This window comes from Leptonychotes weddellii, chromosome 7 (assembly GCF_054177405.1).
Source record: "Leptonychotes weddellii isolate Sample4059 chromosome 7, ASM5417740v2, whole genome shotgun sequence".
Taxonomy (NCBI): Eukaryota; Metazoa; Chordata; class Mammalia; order Carnivora; family Phocidae; genus Leptonychotes; species Leptonychotes weddellii.
In genome coordinates this window covers 56098367-56123950 of record NC_138375.1, presented here as the reverse complement: position 1 = coordinate 56123950, position 25584 = coordinate 56098367, and the positions used below count along the sequence as shown (strand labels likewise).

Here is a 25584-nt window from a genome sequence, read left to right as displayed (position 1 = left end):
TCAGTAATTTTCAGTTAAAACTTGTTCAGAAACAATAACCTATTTCATAAAGATGAGAGCATTTAATGCTTTATAGAATTACTATATAGAAGATTAAAAAGGATTTTTAAAATTGGCTACTCCTTCTCTCCCTACTTTCTAATTTTTTAAAAAGGTGGTTGTTTATTTCTTTAGCATCTACAATTAATGTGTTTTCCACCTCCCTCCCAATTCAAATGTAAAAGCTCCCCTCTTAGCCTTTCTTGTCTAGGAGTAGCTGCTCACTGTTATTCAAACACTTGCTTTTCTCTTTCTTACAGACTTAACTCCAACTTTACTCTTGTTATTTCTTGTGGCTAAACATTGCCAGGTGTTCAGTTAGGCTTTTGAAGGTCTATTTCTTTTGTCCTTTTTCATGCTTAGGGATATAGGAGGTAAGAAAGGGTAATTCTTTAAACTTTTTTTAATCACCTTCAAAATATAGGAGGGAAAAGAGTTGCCCAGAATTTTGTTTTCCTCTTTCCTGGACTTACCTTAAAATATATCAAATGTGAATAAATTGAATTATGTATAATGTGATGTAAGTTTTTAAAAATCAGGGCACTTAGGGATGCCCAGGTGGCTCTGTTGAGCATCTGACTCTTGACTTCAGCTCAAGTCTTCGGGTTGTGGGATTGAGCCCCACATCAGGCTTCATGCTCAGTGCAGAGTCTGCTTGGGGTTCCCTCTCCCTCTCCCTCTGCCCCTTCCCCTTCTTGTGCACACACACTCTCTCTTCCCCCAGTCTATAAAATCTTTCTAAAATTAAAAAAAAAATAAAGGCACTTAAAAATAGCATAAATAGAGCATTTATTTTTAGATCATTTCTATGTATAGGGAGCCAACATGATGAAAAGAACACCTAGACTGAGAATCAGGAGTAATAAAATACTCATAACTCATATTTTGAACTGATGTTATGTAATCCTTATGCCTGTAATAATCACCTACAACAGTGCCCATTTTAAAGAGATGAGAAGGAGTGCCTGGGTGGTGCAGTCAGTTAAGCGTCCGACTCTTGGTTTCAGCTCAGGTCAAGATCTCAGGGTCCTGGGATTGAGCCCCAAGTTGGGCTCCACGCTCAGTGTGGAGTTGGCTTGAGATTCTCTCTAAAATAAATTTTAAAATCTTTTTAAAAAATAAAAATAGATGAGAAAACTGAAATACAGAGTGGTTACATCCTTTTTCCAATTTATAAGTCATGGAATTGGGATTGGGATTTGAACTCAAATCCTGGATTTAATAGTAACAAAGCAGTTGAATGACACTGTCAAGTCATTTCATCTCTGTTTTTTATTTTTCTTATTTTTTTTTTAAAGATTTTATTTATTCATTTGAGACACAGAGATACAGAGAGAGAGAGAGAAAGCATGAGCAGGGAGAGAGGCGGAGGGATAGGGAGAAGCAGGCTCCTCGCTGAGCCAGGAGCCCGATGTGGGGCTCGATCCCAGGACCCTGAGATCATGACCTGAGCCGAAGGCAGACGCTTAACCATCTGAACCACCCAGGCGCCCCTCATCTCTGTTTTTTATAGTGATGCACAAGTAATCTTCACTGCTAATTGCATTTTTAGACCCTCCAACACTATATAGAATACTGTAAAACTGTATACTTCTAGGGCACCTGGCTGGCTCAGTCAGTGGAGCCTGCAACTCTTTTTTTTTTTTTTAAGATTGTGTTTGTTTATTTGAGAGAGAGAGAGACAGAGACAGAGCGAGAAGGGGGTGGGGCAGAGGGAGAGGGACAAGCAGACTCCCTGCTGAGTGCAGAGGCCATCCAGGCACCCTGAGCCTGCGACTCTTGATCTTGGGGTTGTGGATTCAAGCCTCATGTTGGGTATAGAGATTACTTAAAAATAAAATCTTAAAAAAAAAAAAAGACACTACATCTATTAATACTAAAGAGAAACAAGTGGATTCTCTAAGACATGGATAGGCAGGATGCATATATATGTAGACCTTGTTTCTATTTCCGTGATAGAGGCCCATTAAGAAGCAGGCCATGAATTCTGGCTCCTTTAAAGGTCCCTTTAAAAAACTGTCATTTAATAAACTTAATTGATAAATTTGTCATGAACATAAGGCTTAGGAATGAAAGCCATGAAACATTACATGTACATGGAAGACGGAGGATTTTATCCGGAGTGCTGTGTTTAGAAATGAAATAGGGCCTTAATAAAGGATCTGATAAGTGACTAACCATAAATTAATTAATAGTATAGTAACATATTAAGTGGCAAAAACATTAAGACTGACTGCAGTCTTATAGGAGTGAGCATAGAGGGATAAGCAGTGAGGCCTTTGAATGCTTAAAAAGACATCTTTTTTTAACCTGAAAGATTGTCTGAGAAAGAGTTCCTGGCATTTAGTAAAGCTATTCTTATTTTTTTGGCATATAAGCTAGTTTTATCTTTATAATTTTCTTGTGAAATATTTTGATGCCCAATTAAAAATAGCCATAGAAAACCAAGTTGACCAAGGAAAAGAGAATATCTGAGCCAGTCATCTAGATAGAAGGTAAATAAAAACTTAGAAAATTATGTATGAAATCAGAACAGAAGGTGGAGTCTTGGCAGATTTCTTACTCTCGCGGGGAGATGTCAGGGCTTCCTGACCTGGGGAGGCCGTGCCCTGGCAATTGTTTATCTCGGTAGCCATCTGTCTCTGCAAGGACTTGAAGGCTATGGTAGGTTTATGAGGAGAAGGGAAAAAGACAAGAATGTCTTTCCACAGAGGCCGCTTGGTGAGAAGTGTGAGCAAGCCTGACTAGAGCTTCTTTAGAGCTAGTAAAGAACTACTAAATGAACTACACCCTCAGTGTCCAGGGGGCGGTCAGTAAAAACCTTCTAGGGGTGCCTGGTGGCTCAGTCAGTTAAGCGTCAGACTCTTGATTTCAGCTCAGGTCATGATCTCAGGGTCGTGAGATGGAGCCCCGTATCTACTCTATGCTGAACGTGGAGTCTGCTTGAGATTCTCTCTCTCTCTCCCCCTCCCACCTCTCCCCTCTGTGCATACGTTTGTGTGCTCTCTCTCTAAAATACATATTTTTTTTAAAAAAACCTTCTGGAAAAATGCCTACGTTATCAACTTTTTTTTTTTTTTAAGAGAGAGCACATGGGGGCGGGGGAGGGGGCGGAGAGGGAGAAAGAATCTTAAGCAGGCTCCATGCCCAGTGTAGCCCTATGTGGGACTTAATCTCACCACCCTGAGATCATGACCTGAGCCAAAATGAAGAGTCAGAGGTTTAACCAACTGAGCCACCTTGGTGCACCTATATTTATCAACTTTTAAAGTGGTTCTTTCCCTTTTGTGTTTGAACACACAGGCTTGCTTTCGGAATAACTCTCCCATCTTATAACTATGCCCTGTTGTTCACATATTCCTCTCAAATATGGCAGATGAGACAGTGATAGTAAATGTCCATTTTGTCACTACATTTATGGCCTCACAGCAGTGAAACTTAGTCGCCATTTCCTTTTGCCTCATCTTCCAGTTCCTTCTTTGACCTTACATTGTTCATATCACTGGCAGTTGTGTTGGTGGACTGCATTTAGACTGTTGGGTTTTTTGTTTGTTTTTTTAAGATTTTATTTATTTATTTGCCAGAGCAAGCACAAGCAGGGGGAGTGGCAGGCAGAGGGAGAAGCAGGCTCTCCACTGAGCCAGAAGCCCGATGCGGGACTTGATCCCAGGACCCTGGGATCATGACCTGAGCGGAAGGCAGACGCTTAACCTACTGAGCCACCCAGGCGTCCCTAGACTGTTGGGTTCTTGCTCCTTGTGATTCTTGTTTGGCTTTTCATCCCTCTAATATTTGTCCTCTGCCCTTTTTTCCCCCATGTTCATTTTTCTTTTTCCCATTCACCATATCACTAACCCAGGAACCAAGCCCTATGGTTTTATCCCTATGCTGTACATTTACTTCTTCAGGAATCCAATTATTTCACTCTCACTTGTGTCTGCCCCTGGACAAGTTATTTCTCTCTGCTTCAATTTTCTCATTTGCAAAATGAGTATAATAGACTGACCATAGAGGGCTATTGTGAGGATTAAATGTCAATGTATGCCAAGTGCTCAGAGCCAGAACTAGTAAGCACCCTTAAATGTTTGCTTTTATGTTCAGACTTGTACATTTGAGATTATTACTCTACAAGCTGCTTTTACCCTTTTCCCGATATGCTTTTTAAGTTACCTGCCCATAATTCAGTTGAAGTATCTCACCAAACCTAAAGCAGTTAAAAACTAAGCAAAAAGCTTCTAACCCTAAATTCTCTGTCACTCTCATTTCCGATTTAGGTGATTCTTCTTTCCTTTTTGTTTTCCATCATACATAACCTATCGTTAGGTCTGAGTCCCTCAGATTCCTTTCTGTTCCAGTCAGGCAGTCATTTTAGCAGGTCCCCTTGATTCCAGTCATTTTCCCTTTATGCAAATAATAAAATAATCTTCAGGCTTTGTCTCTTGTTCACCTGGAACATTGCTTGGCATGTAACAGGCACTCAATATTTGTTGGGTGAATGACTCATGTATTGTTATCAGCCACCTGTAGTAATTAACTGTAGTATGAAATCTAAACCCCTGAACCCTTCTATCAGGTTTTCACTATTGCTGTCAATCTAGTAATTTCACATCATCAATTCTCTAGTCACCTCAGCAAAACCACTTGCTATTTCCTGCTTACCTTGTACTAATTCTTGTCCTCCTATCATTCCTATTTCTTGAGATGCCCTTTTTTTTTTTTTAAGATTTTATGTATTTATTTGACAGAGGGAGACACAGCGAGAGAGGGAACACAAGCAGGGGGAGTGGGAGAGGGAGAAGCAGGCTTCCCGCGGAGCAGGGAGCCCGATGCGGGGCTCGATCCCAGAACCCTGGGATCATGACCTGAGCTGAAGGCAGATGCTTAACGACTGAGCCACCCAGGCGCCCCTCTTGAGATGCCCTTTATTTTTATTCTGTGTCATGGCCAGAACACACTATTTCTACAGAATTTCTCCTTTTTTGCTCTACCAATGTTAGTCACTCTTCTGTTCTGTGATGTCTCAGCTTGTGTTTGATTTTCAGTGTATCAGTTTGTACTTAAAATCTCTGGTGGGTGTGCTAGATCTGCTTACCTCAGTTAGAAGTTTCTGGGGATCAAGAACAATGTTCTCTCTCTTGTAACCTTTCCTCCCCAGAGCTAGTGATATGCCTTACTCTCTTCCCTGTGTTTAGTAAATGTTCATGCAGCAACTCCATGGAGTATGTGGAGTGGTCCTTTTGAAGTCCTACAGAGCTTATGTGTTAGAGATCACTATTAGCAGAGCAGTTTTGTCTTTACTGAAGCGATATGGGGCTAGTAAATGGTGGAGAATTGGGAGTATATTGTTCAAAAGGGTCTGGGCCTACAGAGGAGTCATTCTGCTCTGAGTAGGTAATTCTGGGGTAATATTCAACTGTGGGCTATATTGTAAGCAAAGTTTGTTTTTGTTGTCAGTTTATGATCCCAGATATTTAATTTGGGGAGAGAGTAACCCATAAAACTATAGCTTAAAATGTAACTAAATCATATCTGACATCATGGTCTGGACTTTTGCCCTATTTAGTTATTCAGAGCATGTTTATAACTCATTATTATCTGACAGAAGTGAGGAAAAGAGTAAGCCAGAAAACTTCATGTTAAATAAAATGCAAGTTACCTTTTCCCAAAATATTAAAGTATGGGAGCTAAGCAATATGAAGTCTGGGTAGCTTATTTCCAGCATTAGAGACATGAGCACTGCCTGAGCTGGAATAAGAAGATAAGCCATCTACTGGCACCTCTTCCATGGAATTTTTATTCTCACCCATTTGAGATCTGAAAACTAAATTCCTAACTTGCTGGGCTGAAGGGCAAAGACTGCTTTCCAGGGAGGCCTGGCTGGCTGAGTTGGTAGAGCATGAGACTCTTGATCTCAGGATCATGAATTTGAGCCCCATGTTGGTGGCAGAGTGTACTTAAAAAAATAAACAAAATCTCTTCCTTTAGGGTATTATCTTAAAAAAAAAAGAAAGAAAGGAATGAATGAATGAACTGGCAGATGATGACTAAAATTAGTTTTAAGAGAAGAAGACTACTTTCCATCGTGATGAACGAGTGGGTATTCATATCTAGGAAGAGCCAAAGTGCCTATTAGATTGTATGTTTGTTTTTGGTATGCACTCATGTTATAGCACACTCATAAAAGCTGCAATGACATCTCTAGTCCTTTTCTAGAGAGGCTGCAGATGTCAGCTGTCTTTCAGTCCGGACATCATTCTGCTTGCATTTTACTGTTTTTGTTTACAGTCCTATTATTTTATATTTGTCGTGGTACTGAAGATGAAGCATATGCAAACCTGGTAACCACGTTAGAGGTTTTCTTCTGTCTCATTTTGCTAATTGAGAAGGGTATTTCAGGTTAAAGAATATTGCTCAAGGTTGTGCAGCTAGTTAACAGCAAGGCTGGGAGTTTCATCTTGGTCTAGAGATTTCAAAGATAATGATTTAGAATGGTGCTTCTCTAAAAGAATGTTTTTCTAGCAGAACACTGCCAGAACGTTGCTCTTGTACTTATCAGGCTGATCATACCATCAGTGGGTCAGTGGGATATGTATCTGAGGTGTTTTCTTAATAGAGGGGATGTGTCTCTAGTGAACTCTTCACATTCTCTTTCCTAGTTCTCCTGGTGGCCAGCGCATCTGGAAGACACTAGTAGGTTTCTTTGCCTCAGGACTAGGCCATATAAATAGTGAAGTTAGCACAAGTGACTATACCCCTATTTATAAATAGCATTGGTACTGCAGCAAGATGGTTGCTAGTTAGGGAGCTGCTGGTGATCACAACTGTGCTTAAAGTATATTTGTTTCTGCAGTGTCCTAGCATTCACGTTAATTAGTGAACAACACAGAGGCTGTACGATATCTTTAAACATAGAGGAAAGCGGAGATTCATGTGTATTATGCTTGGTGACTGTTCCAGTCTCATTTTGGGTGACTTGTATTTTCAGCCTATTGATAGTGACCACAAAGATCAGTTCATTAACTCATTGGTTCATGGATAACTATTTCTCAGTGTCCCAACCCCATACTTATTAGACTGTATATGAGTGTTTTGAATATGGTAGATGTTTTTGTTTTTTATCAATCAGCTGACATTAATGTTCCAGTTTGAGCAAAGGACATATTATGAATAACCTTGTAAGAAAGCATTCATTAAGTGTCCTTTCAAGCTTCCCAAGGGAAGTCCTGGTAATTATAATGTAGTTTATGCTTTATAAAAAAAAAAAATCAGCCATTAATACCTTATTTTAAACCATAAGTGTTTTTTTCTCTCCCCTGAGCTATCTGGTTATAAACTTCGTACCCCTTTTATTCTTCCTTTTTAACCCATAGCTTCTCTGTAATAGATTGACTAATTGGGGTTAAATACAACCCCTCAGTCATTTTTGTGGTGATTGTGCTAATGAGATTCATCTATAAGCCAGGAGCCAGAGCAGCTAGTAGGCTTGTATTCTCCAGTCTGTGGTCTCTTTGGACGAAGGACTTTTGGCTTAAGTACTTAGGAAGTCCAGGCACTAAGGAAACTGCTGTGGAACACTGTGTTGTGGTCAATTAAGCTAAGGGATCTGTTTTTTGTGGTTGTTGTTAAGGTTACTGATTCATTTCTTTAAAAGATACCCCAGTGCAATTTGAATATCCCCTTAATTTGGTCCAAGCATTAATAATAGTAAATAAGAATTTTGTGTGCTTTCTTTTCCTTTATCATTTAATGAAAGTGTGAATGAGGTATGAAATGACTTAGAAAAGGTGAGGGAAAGGAGCTAGGGTCCTGGCTAAGTTAGAGTTAGATAAACACTCAGTTGGTTATGGGCCTTAATGATGGACATTGCTAAAGCAGCTGGCAATGATTGACCTTATATTTTTTTTCTCTACAGTGGCAAGCTAGAAAGAGGTTTGAGCATTTTGCAAAGTGAAAATAAAAATGTGTCATTTAGGGGCGCCTGGGTGGCTCAGTCGGTTAAGCGTCTGCCTTCGCCTCAGGTCATGATCCCAGGGTCCTGGGATCCAGTCCCGCATCGGGCTCCGTGCTCAGTGGGGAGCCTGCTTCTCCCTCTGCCTGCCACTCCCCCTGCTTGTGCTCGCTTGCTCACGCGCTGTCTCTCTATCTCTGACAGATAAATAAAATCTAAAAAAAATGTGTTCATTTAGATGAAACTCTTGTTCATATCTTCTCTTTCTGAAGGTGCACTCACAGAGTGCTATGATGAACTGGGCAACCGGTATCAGCTTCCAGTCTACTGCTTGGCACCACCAATTAACATGATAGAGGAAAAGAGCGACATAGAGACTCTGGATATTCCTGAGCCACCACCTAATTCTGGATATGAATGTCAGCTCCGTTTGCGCCTTTCCACAGGCAAAGACCTCAAACTTGTGGTCCGCAGCACAGACACTGTATACCACATGAAGAGGAGGCTACATGCAGCAGAAGGAGTGGAACCGAGTAGCCAGCGATGGTTCTTTTCGGGCAGACCTCTCACCGACAAAATGAAGTTGGAAGAGCTGAAGATCCCAAAGGACTATGTTGTACAAGTTATAATGAGCCAGCCTTTGCAAAACCCAACACCAGTTGAGAACTGATTGATCCTACTGGCTGGTCCCAGGATCCCTCCCACTCCTTTTTATTGTCGTTGTCATTTCCTACTCTATGGCGTGAAATTTATTTTCACTGCTCTGAATTCCATATGAATGGATTTAGTTCTGAGGAATTACCAGTGAAAAATTCCATCTGTGATGGAGACCAACAAAAATAATTAATAAAACACAAAGAGCCAGCCTTTGAGACTCATGTAATTACAGTTTCTAATTTGAAAGGCAGTTAAAAAACAGATAACCATTTATTTTAAAACACCCAACAACAATGTAACGACTATTTAAATGATTTGGACTGTAAATAGAATGTTACGTCCATGAAGAACAGCACCAAGCACCTTGTCAATACAGAATTTGAATATACATATATATATACACACATATATATGTGTGTATATATATATATATACCCGAAAATATCAATAACAGTTACAAAATGAGCTTTTTAAAATGGAAACTGAGAAGAGCAGTATTTGAGGTTCACTTCTATTCTGGTCTGAATTCTTTGCTCAATTAATATTTAGCCATAAAGGAGTAGAGACTGGCAAATTGTGTTTCAGTATTGCTTTCCCCGTCCCCGTATCTTGAGCTCCTTATTTACATTCACACTAAATTTTGGTGCCTTCCAACACATTGGTGGCAGGTACCCTTCTGGAACACTAGGCAATAATTTAGTCAGTACAGTCAGATCTCTGATTTTCAGCTGATACTCAGTTGAAAAGTCTCTTGTCCTTTAGCTGCATAGCTATTTTGAAATGTCTGTATATCAAAGCTGTTTTTATATCCAGGCTTAGAGGGTCGCTACTATATAATACCTTCATTGATCTACCTACTCTGCTTGAGATTTTTCAGCGCATGCCCCCAAATGCACTGGGCCAGGGAATGCAAGAATGAAGGACAGGTGTTCCCACCCTAAGATAATACAGTCAGTTCTCTCTTCTCTCCCAGTTTGCAGGAAGGGTGTAAGGAAAACCCATTGTATCTGTGCATGGGAGAACTGTGCCTATTTTCAGTCTTTTAGAGAAAATTTCAACTCCTGATTTACTGGTATGTTTATGGACATCACTTAAACATCAGCAGTGAGACCAAAAGATGAAACATTGCTTTATATGTTAGCTTTCCAGTTCACTGTTACTTGTGGTGGATGACAGTTTTCCTCTCTCATCTTTCCTAGCAAAGAGTCAAATGAAGAGCCATCTGCAGATTAGATGAGAGGACTGAAAAATCTGGTGAGAGTACCTGATTCTCTCGTACTATGACTGGAATAAAGCTGCCAAGGGTTATATTTAATTTGGGGCCTTTGAAAAGTTAGTTCCAGAAAGGAGAGGGGGACTATCACAATCACTGTAGCTCTGAGACTCTGAGGTGGCAAAGTAGAGACAAGAAGGTACGTACACTGCTCTCAGTTGGGAAATAATCAGACCTCCACACCTATTTGGATGTGAAGCACTATTAATTTTAATGGCAAAATGAAACTGCTAATTAGTTTAAATGTAAAGTTTAAAATGGTATTAGATTTCCTATAGCCTGATTAGATATAATACCTATAATTATAACTTATCCTGTCTCAGAGCTTTAACTACTTCCCTTTCTTTATGCAATCATTTTAAAGATTGTGGCTATATTCAATTTAGGGTTGCTGATAATTGAATCTAAATTCAAGAGACGACAGCAACGTTAATTCCAAAGGAGTATTTTTATATTTGAAGGTGGAGGTTTGAGGGTATTTGAATATAAAGCCCCTGTCATCAAAGAGTTTCTTTGTTACTTGTGTGCCACATTGAATAGCAACAGCTCTCAAAGTTTGACAACTGGAAAAGTGTTCAAACCTATTTTTCCTAAGTTAAATTGGGTGATATCATCAATAACCTATGGTTGCTAAGAAGCTTTGTTTGTGTAGAATTTGAACTCTCTTAAGAATTTATTTTGTTTTAAAGGTACATATACTTCGCATAACGATTTTCTGGGCATGTTTAACTAACCTGGGTGAGAAAACCATGGTGCTGTTTAATGTAAATAGATTGATATAAGATTGGACCAATACTTGATGTGTACAATTTTAGTATGTAGGGTTTTTGTGCTTTTTTTAAAAAAAAATGTTCAATTTTTCTCTTTGTCTTGGCCTTTATTCTGGGTTTTTAATTGTTACGCTCTACATAAAGGTAATCTGCCTCATTCTAATAAAACCTCTAAAAAGGTTTTACTTCTCTTTAAAAACTTACTTCAATAAATAACAAGTTCATTATCACCAGACTTAGGCTCTAGCTGTGCCAAACCATACATGGTTATTTCTAGATATGCTTTATCTTCCACATTGAAATCTTGGTCTAAAGTAGGCTATTGTTTTTTTTCTCTTAAGGGTCATGCCATAAATCAGAACTCATAATTCAGTTTTCTAGAAACACTGAGCTCATTTCTTATCCATTTTGGATCAAAGTGGCAGGTTTTGATAATTTTTTATTTAAAACAGGTGATACAGGGGCACCTGGGTGGCTCAGTTGTTAGCGTCTGCCTTCGGCTCAGGTTATGATCCCAGGGTCCTGGGATCGGGCCCCGCATCGGGCTCCCTGCTCTGCGGGAAGCCTGCTTCTCCCTCTCCCACTCCCCCTGCTTGTGTTCCCTCTCTCACTATCTCTCTGTCAAATAAATAAATAAAATCTTTAAAAAAATAAAATAGGTGATACATATGTATGGTGGGCAAATCCAAAGACACCAAAGTGAAAAATCTCTCTCCACGCCCCAGATGTAACAGCTGTTACCAGTGTTCTGGGTATCTTGAAAGATACTCCTGGGGCGCCTGGGTGGCTCAGTCGTTAAGCATCTGCCTTCAGCTCAGGTCATGATCTCAGGGTCCTGGGATAGAGCCCCACATCGAGCTCCCTGCTCCGCGGGAGGCCTGCTTCTCCCTCTCCCACTCCCCCTGCTTGTGTTCCCTCTCTCGCTGTGTCTCTCTCTGTCAAATAAATAAATAAAATCTTTAAAAAAAAAAAAAAAGAAAGAAAGATACTCCAGCCCAGCAGTTCCTCAACTTGAGCATGCATCAAAATTACCTAGAAGGCATCTGAAAACACAGATTGCTAGACTTTACTCGCAGGGGTTCCACATTAGTAGGTCTGAGTGGGCCCCAGTAATTTGGATTTCTGAGCAGTTCCAGGTGCTGCTGTGGCCGGTGTACAGAATCACACAGTGAGAAGCACTGTTCTGGTGTACATTGAGTATATTCATCCACCCTACCCTGTGTTTTCCATAAATACATACACTATTCACCTTGATTTCTCTTTAAAATGATGAATCTTGGATCTGCATAATTCCTTTTACGGCTGCACCAGTCCTGCATTGTCTGGAGTACCAGTTATTTCAGACTTCACTTCGGTCAGTTTGGCTACTTGGAATCTTGCTGCTGTAAACCATGCTGCCGGGAAATGTCCTTTTCTGTAGCTACATCATTGTGTCTATGTACATCTATAGAATGCACTCTTGAGGAGAGAATTGCTAGATCAATGAGTATACACATTGAGAGAGTAGATGCACAATTGCCCTCCAAATAGATTTTACCAACTTAATACTATAGCAATATGATTGCTCTTATTTTCTTATACATCCTAACCAACATTTTGTTCTTTGACAATCTAAGTGAAAATCTGTGTCCTGTGGCCTATCTTTATATATTTTCTTTGTAGTTTAGCATTTTAATGTATATTTTAGGCCTTTTTTTTTTTTTTTTTCTGTGAATTGTCTGCTCATACTTCTGGGGCACTTTGGTCCTTATCCTCTTGATTTGTGAATACTCTATTAAGGAAATTAGTCATTTTTCTATCATGTGTTACCACTTGTTTTTGGTTTTGTGTAATTTACCATGTGCAAATTTTTGAGTTTTGGTTGGTTGGATTGATCAGATTTGTATTTTATGGCTTCAGGGTTTTCTTCTTCAAAAGGTTTTACCATTTCAGATTATAAAATTTTTTTCTCATGTTTTTAGTATTTCTTTTATGGCTTCATTGTCTGGAGTTATTTTGGTGCAAGATAGAATAGCAGCCCAGATTTATTTATTTATTTATTCATTTGTTTTTGTACGTAGTTAGCTAATCCCACTTTTCCTGATACTACTTCTTGAATAATTTTCATTGGTTTTTTTCCCATTGATGTAGAAAAATCACTCTTATTTTATGATGGCTTTTAAGACTATACTTTTTGAATGGTCTTTTCTTATTAATTGAACAAATTAGCAAATATACCTGTGTCCATCTCAAATTCTCATATGCTATGATTTAGTATTTTGACTTACAGAAAAGAAGAAAAGAGAAGTGTGGCTGATAACCTCCCTTGCAGTAACTGTCTCCTGTGATTTCTGTTCTCTGGCTCTGTGGGGGCTGTTCATGTGGGCAACTGCCCATTTCAGCAGGTGTCAGCAGAATTGATTTGACCTTTTCTAGTTTTGGCCTTTGGCATGAGGCAAGTGATGATAATACATGAGAGCTAAGGACTAATGGAAGAGAAATGATTTCACTTTGCTTTGCTTCCTCTAAAATTCTTTCCTCTTTATAGCTGATATAGATTGTGGTGCTGGCCTGAACCTCTAGTGCTCTCTTAGCCCAGCCTGCTAGTCACCTGCTCTGCAAGTGCGGCCCCTCTGCCCATTGCTTCGGCCACTGAACAAGGGCACGCTTTGCTGACCAAGGCATTCTAATGTAACTATGACATAGTAATACCATAGAGTGTTACCACCATCCAAAAAACACCTAAATATACTTGGTCTAACTGAGCTCTACCTTGAGAGCACAGTGGATTAACTCACTGTTGAAATGATGAAACTTAATTGAAACATCTACACACATACCTACAAACACATTTTTTAAAACGTTAAATCCCGTAATGTAATTGAGGAAAAAAGTCCCGACGTAGACATTGACATTGTTTTCTTTGTTGTACTTCTAGTCCCAAAAGAATGTCACTTTATACATGCTATTGAATTTTAGTTTTTACAGTTTCAGTTTGTGCCCATCCGAACTAAACGCTCAGTTTCCTGAGTCCATTCTAGAGCTGCCCAGTTTATGAAAATGCTCCTTTTTTTTTTTTTTTAATCCATTTATTTTAGAGAGAGAGCAGAGCAGGGGGAAGGGTAGAGGGAGGGAAAAAGAATCCTCAAGCGTACTCCCCGCTGAGCGTGGAGCCTGACAGGACAGGGGGCTCAATCCCAGGACCTGAAGCTCATGATCCCAGCCAAAATCAAGAGTCAGATGCTCAACTGACTGAGCCAGCCAGGTGCCCCTGAAAGTGCTCTTAAAAGGATTTTTAAAAATCTGATAGTTGGACCACGATACCTTTTATAGTCACCCTGATGATTTCCAGGGAGGAGGGGAAACTCATTCCTAAAACTTTAGTCATTTGATGTTCATTTTAAATTAAGTTGAAATAAACGAATTGAATAAATTATTTTAAAGTTTAGTTTAAAATTTAGTCAGAATTATAACCTATGCTACTTATTATCTTCGACTTTCCCTCCCCCCCGCCCCATTCTGAAGCAATAAAAGGTACAGTATCTTCATTGCTTTAGAGCCGGTGTCTGTAAAAAACATACATGCCATGGTTACTTTTTATGTCTCAGTAGTGTTGCCCTTGGAAAATGGGAAAGAGAAACCTTTCTAAGACCTTGTTATAGTTTCTCCTCCCAGAACTATGTGTAGATCTTAGGGTGTCTGCCAGCAAAAGCCATCTAGGATTCCAGAAAAGAGGCAGAAACCTATCCCAAGATAAGCTCAATGGCGAGGCCCTTTGAAAGGATGATGGATTTCCAACTGTCATCTTCCAGCCAGAGAATACTAGTCTCTCAGTTCAGTACTCTGTGTAGGTGTAGTAGTGTCCACACTTGTTTGCCAGAGGGTATTCTTAGAGAACGGCTGCAAACTTTTCACCAAATAAGAGGGGGAGAGGAGCACTGTTCTGAGGTGCTTCGTGTCTTAAATATAGAGTGTTCATAGTAATGAACATGATTTCTGTTCTTACAAGTTTGACTTATGAACAACAATCTTAGATAAGCAGCATTCTTTTCTGATGCACATTGACAGTGATTTTTGTTGGTTTTTAGGTAACCCTGGAACTCTGAATGCCTTCTGGGCAGTCATATTGCATAACTGATCCTTAAGAAATTCTTGGTTTATAGTAAATGAGCTGTACCTCTTTAATTGCCAAACTTGTTCCTCAGAAGTTTATGGTAGAAGGAGATGTGGTAATGCAGCATTATGCAGAAAGGATTTCTGAGCCAGTAAAATACTGGTTTGAAACTTAAACAGAATTTGCTAAAACTGAAGTGAGTTACTCAGATCACTTGCTCTGAGCCTGGGAATCAAATTGACCTTGAATTTGAATCATGGTCCTACCACTGGTATGCCATATATTTTAGGGAAAGGTTCTTAATTTCTCTGGGCCTCAATTTCTTCACCTGTAAATTCTGGATAATACTTGATTCACAGGGTTATGAGTATAAATAACTTCATGCATCTAAAGCACCTGCCTAACCCATAGCAAGCACTTACTCAGTGGTAGTTACCACCATTACTATCACAGTACAGACAGGTAGGGAGGAGTCACAAGTCCCATGCTAAAAACTTTGAAAATTATTCAAGACATTAATTACACAAAATTGAAATTATACAAGGGCATTAATAATTATTCTACCCTAGTAGATTTGTACAGTTGCTTGAGCACCTAACTTTGTAATTCAGGCCCTAGGAAGAACACAGCTCCCATATCCCTAAAAGTCTGTTTCCCTTATAGGTAGAGGCACTTCACCATTTGCCAGTTTGCAGTGTCTTGCATACAGGTGATTTTAGCTTAAGGATTGAGAGAATAGACAGGATTCTGAGCGTGTTAGACCACTAGTGACAAATAGTGGGAAAGCATCACTGTCTTTCAGCTGTTTAGCTCCAGACAGTGTTTGTAATTATTTGGATATACTTATGAATAGTGTTGATCTGAAAAGCAGCAGCAGAATTGAGACATGTCCACAGAGAAAGTGATTACTTCACATTATATTATCGTGAGGTCAGTAAGTTATTCAAGTTAAGAACCTGCTGATCGAAGAGCACTTACTTGAACCTTTCATGTGTGAAAACCAATGTAAAAATATCCACTTAGATTTTCTAAATTTATTTTTAGACATGTTAACAGTTGTGATTACTTATAGTCTACTTTCAGATACATTTATTCCAAGAAACTGTTTGAGGCTCACATTAACGTGATGTAGCCTTTTCTTTTTGAGCAGATCCTTTTTCCCTTTATCTTTATCTTTCTCTGCTTTCTGCCTCTCCTGGTATTTGTCCATGGTGAAGATAGTAAACAGCTTAAATTCCTTGTAATTAAGACGCTTTTGTTGGGGGAAAGAAAGAAAAATTATTTCAGGAAGGATTTGATACTTTGTTTCAGATGACAGCAGGATTGTAATCATTTCCCATTTAAAAACTTGGAAACTTGAAGAGGCTCAGTAATTAGGACATAATTATAGTCTGATTGTAGTCTAGGAGCTGGGAACAGAGGGTCTATTGTAGACTCTAAAGCAACCATGGGTCACTTTCTTACTTCTGCTGCGTCTGCTCTAGACGCTTCAGGCTGGCACCTGAGGTTCTACATAGTATGATCCATCTTTTTCAACCTTAGCTCCCACTTGCTTCCCCAACATAGACTTCCTCTTTTTTTTTTTAATTAAAAAAAATTTTTTTAAGTAGGCTCTATGCCCAATGTGGGGCTTGAACTCACAACCCTGAGATTAAGAGTCCTGTGCTCCACCACCTGAGCCAGCCAGGTGCCCCATAGACTTCCTCTTTTTTTTTTTTTTTTTAAGATTTTTATTTATTCATGAGAGAGAGAGAGGCAGAGGGAGAAGCAGGCTCCCCGCTGAGCAGGGAGCCCGATGCGGGACTCCATCCCAGGATGCTGGGATCATGACCTGAGCCAAAGGCAGACGCTTAACCATCTGAGCCACCCAGGCACCCGACTTCCTCTTTAAATAGGCAGAATCCAGGGCACCTGGGTGGCTCAGTTGGTTGAGCGACTGCCTTTGGCTCAGGTTGCGATCCTGGAGTCCTGGGATCGAGTCCCACATTGGGGTCCCAGCTCAGCGGGGAGCCTGCTTATCCCTCTGACCCTCTCCCCTTTCATGCTGTTTCTCTCTCTCTCAAATAAATAAATAATCTTAATAAATAAATAGGCAGAATCCAGGGTCTTCACCAGAGTTGTTTTCTCTTAGGATTTTCTCATGTGTTCCCATCTAGACTTTTCCTCCTTTCTATACTTAAATCTATAAACCCTTCCCCCAATGTCAACTCCTGCCATATTAATATATTTCCTTCTCTAAACTTCTAAACAATTTTCTTCTCTAAGCTTCTGTAATTTTGCATCCATATTATATGATATAACGCTTAGTCCTCTCTCTTCACAGGCCTATAAATCTCTTCAGTTTTTTCTGATCCCAGTGCCATGACATGCTCAAGCAGGTTTTCCCCACCCGTGTCTACAGTAGGGAGTAGGACATTATCTCTGCCTTTGGACAGAGAGGCTGCCAGGTCACACTTAAGGAATCTGCACTTACACGGTCACCTGTGATGTCAAAGTCATGGTAGAGCTCTCTGAGGTCCTGTTTCTTAATATTGAAGAGAAAGTTGTACATGTGGAAGTTCTCTGCACCAATTCTCAGCTCCCCCTCCAGGTCAAGCAGCTCAAAGACAGGCCGGGAATGGCGGAAGATAAATTGCTCTTCCAAGTGGTTCTATTGAGAAAAATACATCATACAAGGAACAGTGTTGTTGGTGCTACTTTCTAAACTTGGGCTGCATGGGACACCTGGGTGGCTCAGTCAGTTAAGCGTCTGCCTTTGGCTCAGGTCATGATCCCAGGGTCCTGGGATCGAGCCCCACATCGGGCTCCTTGCTCTGCAGGGAGCCTGCTTCTCCCTCTGCCTCTGCCTCTCCCTCTGCTTGTGCGCGCTCTCTCTGTCAAATGGATAGATAAAAATCTTGAAAAAAATTAGTTTGGGCACCTGGGTGGCTCAGTTGTTAAGCATCTGCCTTCAGCTCAGGTCATAATCCCAGGGCCTGGGATCGAACCCCATATCGGGCTCCCTGCTCCGCGGGAAGCCTGCTTCTCCCTCTCCCACTCCCCCTGCTTGTGTTCCCTCTCTCGCTGTGTCTCTCTCTGTCAAATAAATAAATAAAATCTTTAAAGAAAAAAAATTTAAAAAACTTGGGCTGCATCAAGACTAGTATATTCACATCCATTTCCTAGAGAGCTAAAAGCAAAAGGCAAAATCCTAGAAGCTCAGGGTTGAAAGCCTTCTATGGTTAATGTATCAAGTCCTGCTTCAGCATCTGTATTTGAGGGGAACTTAAGCCACCTGTTGTGATCAATTCTGCTAGACAGAACCCTGTCACTAGAACACATTTCCTTATATTTGGTGAGAATCTACTTGTGAAACATCATGGTAAGGTGATAAGATCCTGAAGACAAGCTTCCTTTCCAAGTGGGAAGTAGGCAAATACACAATGGAAGTGTGCATAGGGTAAGGTAGGAACCCAAAGAAGAAGGTTTCTCATCTCCATCCTCCATCCCCTTAAGAAAATTCTCTGAGAAAAGTGATCACTGAGAGAGGGAGGCACTTGGGATTCCTGGTGGCTCTTTAAGAAGGGCAAGGATGGGCATGCCAAGGAGGAAAGCAATGGGGTGAGATCTACAGAAAGAGGATGCGGGAGGGCTGAAGATGGGCAGCAGGGGGAGTGAGGCTGGGTGGCCTGCAAATTTCTAGGTTATAGACAGACCGTTTAGGAGCCACAGGTAGTTGTCTCCCCATTTTCTTTCCTTCCTGTTTTGAGTGAAAGGAAGACAACTCTGATGCGTCTTAGTTCACGGCTACCTTTAGCAGGATGGTAGCGGCAGCCACACTCTGCCTCCTCTGCCCCAGATCCTGACTTGTTACTCGCCTGTTGTGCTAGCAGGATGCAGACCAACATGTAGAACTGGTCAAAACCGATCTCGCCCATAGCGTTCCAGTCCAGCATGTTAAACACAGTCATGATCTGTGTCCGTTTCCAGCTGGTCACGTGGTGAAGGAAGTGATAGAACAGCACATCTGTTAAGGTGGGGAGGCGAAGAGATGGATTATTCTGAGACCGTTCCAGATGCCGAACAAGCAGGGGCCACATAAACGGCAGCAGCGCCAGAAGCTTGCTGAGCCGAAATAGCCATGGTAACACTTGGTCTCTCACTTCGTCACCATCCCTTCCACAATTCCTCAAACCTTACTTGCCCTGGAGCCATGTGACAAGGCCCTGGGCCCAGATCTGTGGAGGATGAGACTGTGGGTTGGGCTCAGTTATTGACACAGAGGTGTGTCCTTAAGCAATAACAGGCACGGAGTACTCCTCAGACATGGAAGAGCTGAGTTCTCACTGGGGACCTTGGACACTTTCTTGGAGAAGCTGAATCTCACCTGGGTCTTTCACTTGAGATCATGAAAACAGGAGAAATTTAAAAATCATTCCTATAAAAGTATCAGTATTCCTCATGCTTATGTGAAGCACATGCATTTGGCGATGGGGGAAAGGAGCAATCATGGAGCGCTTTAGGGGCTAGGTGCTTTAGCTGCTGCGTTTCACTGAACCCCGACACCCCTCCAGGGAAAGTGGCATCACACCCTTTTATACTAAGCCTCAGATAGTAACTGGTCTATTTCAGTGCTTCTCTGACTGTAATGGGCATACCATTCACTTGAGAATCTTGTAAAAATACAGATTCTGATTCATGAAACCCGGTGTCAGACTGAGTCTACATTTCTCACAAGCTCCTTGCGATGTTGTGGACATCGCTGCTGCTGGCTGGTGGACCCCACTGGAAGTGGCAGAGCTGGGATTCAGATGTCCGTCTGACACAGTCTTTCCTTCCCTATGCCCCACCAGTTACGAACACGTGGGAACAACACATTATATATAACAGTGACCTTTGTGTAGTTGCTCCTTGAGAAATGTTGCAGTATGGGACTTAGTAGCTACTTAGCAAATACTGCTGGTTCTGGCCCACTCAAGTTTCCAAAGCCTTAAGTCACTGCCTCCTTGAAGGCAAAACTTAAGGCTGTGTCTTCACTCTCTCATGGCACTACCCAGTCCCTTGGTGACCAGAACACAGGAGCATGACTTTACCTCTCAGGCATCATCGCAGAGTGATTTAGTTACTAGGGAGACCAGACTTCTCAGCAAACATTCTGGTGAGACCATGAGTGTAGGCTTTGGGGTCAGGAAGCCCTGGGTTTGTCCCAGCTTTTCTGTTTACAGCCGGGTGCCCTTACAGTTGCCTCATCTAGTTCTGTGCTATTGCAAAGATTTGGTGACATTGTGTGTGAATCTATATGTAAAGAGAAAAACTGAGGCATGAAATTGTGAGAAAACAAAGGTGTCTTTTATCATTTTGTAAAGATTGCAAAGGCTCTCAAAAATCTTTACGGAAGGGGTGCCTGGGGAGCGCAGTCGGTTGAGTGTCCAACTCTTGATTTTGGCTCCGGTCGTGATCTCAGGGTCTTGTGATCAAGCCCCACTCAAGCCCCACGTCTGGCTCCATGCTCAGCGGGGATTCTGCCTGAGATTCTCTCTCTCCCTCTCCCTCTGCCCCCCCTCCCCGCTCCTTCTCTCCTTCTTTCTCTCTCTCTCTCTCAAATAAATAAATCTTTAAAAAAGAATCTTTATGGAAGACACACCTTATTCACAAATGATACTTATTTCCTTCAGATCACAATGAATGGATAGGATACTTTATTTATACCCAGTCCTTCAAAACAAAACAAACCCAAAAAAGCCTAAAGTATTTTAATTGGTCTTCCATTAGTTTGTGCATTCAAAGGCAGAGTCAAGATGATGAACACTTTTTGGTTACTCTCAAGTACCAAAAATTAGAAGGGATCCTGTGGATCATTGATTCAAACCTCCCACTTGACAGATGAGAAATCTTGTTAGGGGGTCTTCAAGGGTTAATGCCTGAATGGGCCTCAGCCTCCAGGAATAATTATAATAATAACAAACACTTAGTAAGTTCTTACCATGTGCCAGGCATTGTGTTAACCATTTTCCACACATTATCTTATTTCATTATCTTTTTTTTCCCCCCAACCATGAGGTGGGCTCTATTATGAGAAGCTTCATTTATGGATGAGGAAAATGACCCTTAAAGAGGATGATGACACACTCTCCAAGTCACCAAAGGGCACCAGGGGCTCCCCCCCCACCCCCCGAGCCTAGTGGCCTTCCCCTCCTCACTCAACTGCGCGATTTCTCTAGCTTCATTTAGAAGATAAAATACATATTTGTTAGTAAGGCAGTTTCTGGTTCTGCGAGTTTCCCTGCACATTAGTTAAAAGCCAGGTAACAACTCAGAGGAAGCCCTGCTGAACTCACTGACCATTCAAGGTGTTGTTGTGGTGGACGTCAAGAAGGTGAAAATACTCCAGCAAGGCCTTCACGTTCCTCACGGATAACAGGCAGTACAGCTTGTCCAGATAGAGGTACCACAGAAACGATCCTTGCTTCAGTTTCATCGTGGCGCTCATTAGGCTGAAGGCTCTGGCGACCTGGAACAGAAGGGATTCTGCCTTGGAACTAGAATGTTGGACACAGAGAGGCTCGGGTAGCAAAGGCCTCCCTAGGCAGCAACATCATGGGAAGTAGCTAGTAAGAAACTGAAATTGCTTCCTCCCAGTCCTCTGGCCTTGCTGTCAGGATCTGTTGTCTTTTTTTTTTTTTTTTTTAATTTAATTTACTGAGAGAGAGAGCATGCATGAGCAGGGGTAGGCCAGAGGGAGAGAGAGAATCTCAAGCAGACTCCCCGCTGAGCACAGGGCCCAATATGGGACTCCATCTCACGACACTGAGATCCTGAGCTGAGCTGAAACCAAGAGTCAGACGCTTAACCAACTGAGCCACTTAGGCACCCCATCAGGATTTGTTGTCTTAAGTCTCTTGTTAGCTTGATTATTCCCCTGCTGCTACAATGTAACCAGTTCTAAACTGAACTCACAGACCGTTTAGAAATGAATGTGAGGGGCGCCGGGGTGGCTCAGTCGGTTGGGCGTCTGCCTTCGGCTCAGGTCATGGTCTCAGGGTCTTGGGATCACGTCCCGCGTCGGGCTCCCTGCTCACCGGGGAGTCTGCTGCTCCCTCTCCCTCTGTCTCTTCCCCCTGCTCATGCTCTCTCTCTCAAATAAATAAATAAAATCTTAAAAAAAAAAAAAGGAAAGAAATGAATGTGAGAACACTCTCTCCTTACACATGAAACCTGTGTTATGTGGCCAAAGTGCTTCTCAGAGAAGTATTTATAACCTAAATGCATTTATTAGAAAACAAGAAAAATTGAAAAATACATGAAAAAGTACTAAAATAGCCTTTTTAACATGATTACCTACCAATACTTTACCTAAAACTCAATATCATGCCTTAATGTCATTAAATATTCACTCAGCATTCAAATTTCCCTGATTGTTTCTTTTCTTTCTTTTTTAAGATTTTATTTATTTATTTGACAGAGAGAGACACAGCGAGAGAGGGAACACAAGCAGGGAGAGTGGGAGAGGGAGAAGCAGGCTTCCCGCGGAGCAGGGAGCCCGACGTGGGGCTCGATCCCAGGATCCTGGGATCATGACCTGAGCCGAAGGCAGACGCTTAACGACTGAGCCACCCAGGCGCCCTCCCTGATTGTTTCTTTAAATTTTTAATAGATTATTTGTCAGGAAACCAAACAGATCTAAGTGTTACATTTAGACTGTTTCTTAATATCTTCAGGTTCGTCCTTTCTATCTTTCTTTTTGCAATTTATTTGTTGAGTAATCCAGATTGTCATGTAGAGGAAAACATTCTGGTTTTTGCAGATTTTATCTCCAATGTGTTAACACGTCCCTCTGTCTCCCATATTTCCTATAAACGTAGTTAGATCTAGTGTGAAAGCAGGTTTTAGGAAAAGACCAATAAAAAACAGATAAAACTTTTGGCAAGTGTGATAAGGAGAAAGATTTTTAAAATTGAGAACGAGGAAGGAGACAATTACTGATAGGGAAGAGATTAAAATACATATAAGAGTACTATACACAACTCTCTGGGTGCCTGGCTGGCTCAGTTGGCAGAGCACGTGACTCTCGATCTTGGGATTGTGGGTTTGGTCCCACATTGGGTGTAGAAATTACTTGAAAATAAAATCTTAAAAAAAAAGCTAAATTAGGTCTGTCCAATAAATACACACTGTGAGCCACAGATATGAGTCACATATGTAATTTGAAATTTTCTAGTAGCCACATTTTTAAAAAAAAGTAAAAAGGGGGGCACCTGGGTGATTCAGTCAGCTAAGTGTGGGACTCTTGATTTCAGCTCAGGTCTTGATCTCAGGGTCATGAGTTCAAGCCTGGTGTTGGGCTCCATAGAGTGGAGCCTACTTAAAGAAGAAAAGAAAAGAAAGAAGTGAAAATATTATTTTTTAAGATTTTATCCATTTGTTTGTTTAGAGAACATGCACAAGGGGAGGGACAGGGGAGAGGCAGAAAATCCCAAACAGACTCTGAGCCCAGCACAGAGCCCATCGAGTGGCTTGATCTCAAAATCTCATGAGCCCGAGATCATGACCTGAGCTGAAACCAAGAGTACGATGCTTAACTGACTGAGCCACTCAGGTGCACCAAAGTGAAATTAATTTTGATAACATTTAACTCTGTGTCTGAAATGTTATCATTTCAATTTGTAATCAATATACTTTTTAAATTAGTTATTTTACAATTCTTTTTCCAGCTTTATTGAGATATAATTGACATACAACATTATGTAAGTTTAAAATGTACAACATGCATGGTGCCTGGCTGGCTCAGTCGGTAAAGTGCATGATTCTTGATCTTAGGGTTGTGAGTTCCAGTCCCACGTTGGACATACAGTTTACTTAAAAAAAAAAAAGTATACAGCATGCTTTATTATTCTTCTAGAGAATCGTAAAGAGAGGAAACTCTTGAACTCATTTTATGTGTCTAACATAATCTTGATATCAACACATGGCAAGATCAGTATAAGAAAGGCAAGTTACAAATCTCACTCGTGAACATAAATGCAATAATTCTAAATAAAACATTAGCAAACTAAATCCAAACACACAAAAACTGTGAAAAATAACACCCATAAGGGACTTCTTCAGGCACAGAAAAACAATCCCATACAGAAATACAGAAATTCAGGAAGGAAAGAAGAGCACCAGAAATTGAGAATGTGTGAGTAAACCTAAATGAGTATTAACTGTATACAACATTAAAAATAATGTCATATGAGGAATTTAGGTGCAGGTGCCCTCAGAACTCACCAGGAGCCACAAAGGGAAAGATCCACTGGTGCTGAGGGGAGGGAGAAGAACACTTGTCCTATTTAAGGGCATTTTCCCAGTGTAGCAGTTAGAGTGAGTGCTGCTAACTACTGTAACAACTCCCAGAATATCAGAACTCTCTTTCCCAATGCCATGGTAATTGGTAACACTCAAGATGCTGGTGCTCTGTCAGCCTAAGTCCCTGAATAACTACACAAAAAAACGAAGGATCTTTCCCGTCCTTGTCCTAGGGTAGGAGCAGGAGATCTTTACCCGGGCCCTGGGAGGGAGGGGTTTTGTTCCCCTCTCCCAACAGCACAAAGCTTCTGCTTTGAAGGCAGTTGGTTTTGCTACTTCCCCAGGGAAGTAGTTGAGGCCTTATATTCATCTCCTGGCGGCCATCAACCACCTCCTTTACTCCTGCCTTGGCAAGAAGTGGCACTCTTCAGTCTGCTGCCCTACCCCCGATTTCTCTCACCTGTGGGAAGGAGCTTATGAGGGCGTGGGACCACCTCTTGTGCCCGGGAACTCCAGCTATTCCACACCGACATGGTAGCCCACATTTTGCCTTTAATCCTTTGCCAAAACCTTAGTTGCTTTTCTCTCCACCACTTGTATGGTGGTCGCCATTTTCAGCCACATTCTGCCAAAGTGAACTGTGTTGTGCCCTATCTGTCCTTTTTGGAACTCAGGTCACTTGGTTGCCTTGGGACCTCAGTTCTCTGAGATTCTCAAGAAAAGTTATAATTTTGTAGATCATCCATTTTTTTTCTAAGATAGATGCGACATTCTTTGTAGCTTACTAAACAGTAAGAAATCAATCTTCGTTGTAAACTATCAAGACGTTGGGGGTTTTGTTTTTATTGTAGCATAACCTAAACGATCCAAACTGATCCAGTGGTTTTTATATGCATTTCCCTGATGACTGACGACACTGAGCATCTTTACATGTGCATATTTACCATCTATATGCATTCTCTATTCTGTTTCAAACCTTGACACAGATATTGATGCGAGGACAGACACTTCCTGTCTTAGATCTAGAAAGCACTTCCCCAAGGAGCCATAGACTCATTTCATGGAAAATTGTATTTGGAGACCACATCTGGGCTCAGCTTAGCTTTTTAGCCTGTGAGCCTATTGGCTTTCTCTTGTATTTTGTGTCTTCCTTCCCTAAGCTCTGTAGTTTAGGATTTGGGCAAATGTCTTCAGGGCAAAAGCCAGTATGCATGTACTTACAAGAATGGCTAGAATTAATGATGATAATGTGTTTGGAGTAATATCACTTGTGGGAATGTAAAGTGATAACCACTGTGTAAAATACTTGGATAGTTTCTTTTTCTTTTAAAGATTTTATTTATTTAGTTATTTGAGAGAGAGAGAGAGCTTGCACGAGTGGGGGGAGGGGCAGAAGGAGAAAAAGACTTCCCACTGAGCAGTGAGCCCAATGTGGGGCTCGATCCCGGGACCCTGAGATCATGACCTGAGCAGAAGGCAGACACTTACCGACTGAGGCACCCAGGCACCCCTTAGATAGTTTCTTATAAAGTTAATCATA

At 41.1% G+C, this 25584-nt stretch overlaps 2 protein-coding genes across 5 annotated transcripts in view; one reads left to right on the top strand and one right to left on the bottom strand.

Moving 5' to 3' along the window:
* UBTD2 (ubiquitin domain containing 2) overlaps positions 1-10777 on the top strand; it is a 62915-nt gene extending 52138 nt beyond the window's left edge. For all 4 annotated transcript variants that reach the window (XM_081826320.1, XM_081826317.1, XM_081826319.1 and 1 more), the window contains one exon: positions 8260-10777. In XM_081826320.1, the coding sequence (XP_081682446.1) occupies positions 8260-8657 (398 nt within the window). In that variant the 3' untranslated portion in view covers positions 8658-10777. The remainder of the gene's footprint in view (positions 1-8259) is intronic.
* A 5022-nt stretch (positions 10778-15799) lies between these two features.
* EFCAB9 (EF-hand calcium binding domain 9) lies at positions 15800-21315 on the bottom strand. The gene is made up of 4 exons (XM_081826321.1): positions 21102-21315; positions 18638-18786; positions 17254-17430; positions 15800-16032 (listed from the first exon to the last, which is right to left on the bottom strand). Exons 1-4 carry the CDS (start codon positions 21247-21249, stop codon positions 15847-15849), a joined length of 660 nt encoding a protein of 219 aa, XP_081682447.1. The 5' UTR covers positions 21250-21315; the 3' UTR covers positions 15800-15846.
* Between the last annotated feature and the right edge of the window lie 4269 nt (positions 21316-25584).

Coding starts and splice junctions, on each gene's coding strand:
- EFCAB9 (XM_081826321.1), bottom strand. CDS start 21,249: ATGAGCGCCACGATGAAACTGAAGCAAGGATCGTTTCTGTGGTACCTC. Junction 18,787..21,101: donor CCACAACAACACCTTGAATG/GTCAGTGAGTTC, acceptor CCACCTTAACAG/ATGTGCTGTTCTATCACTTC. Junction 17,431..18,637: donor GCATCCTGCTAGCACAACAG/GCGAGTAACAAG, acceptor TTTTCTCAATAG/AACCACTTGGAAGAGCAATT.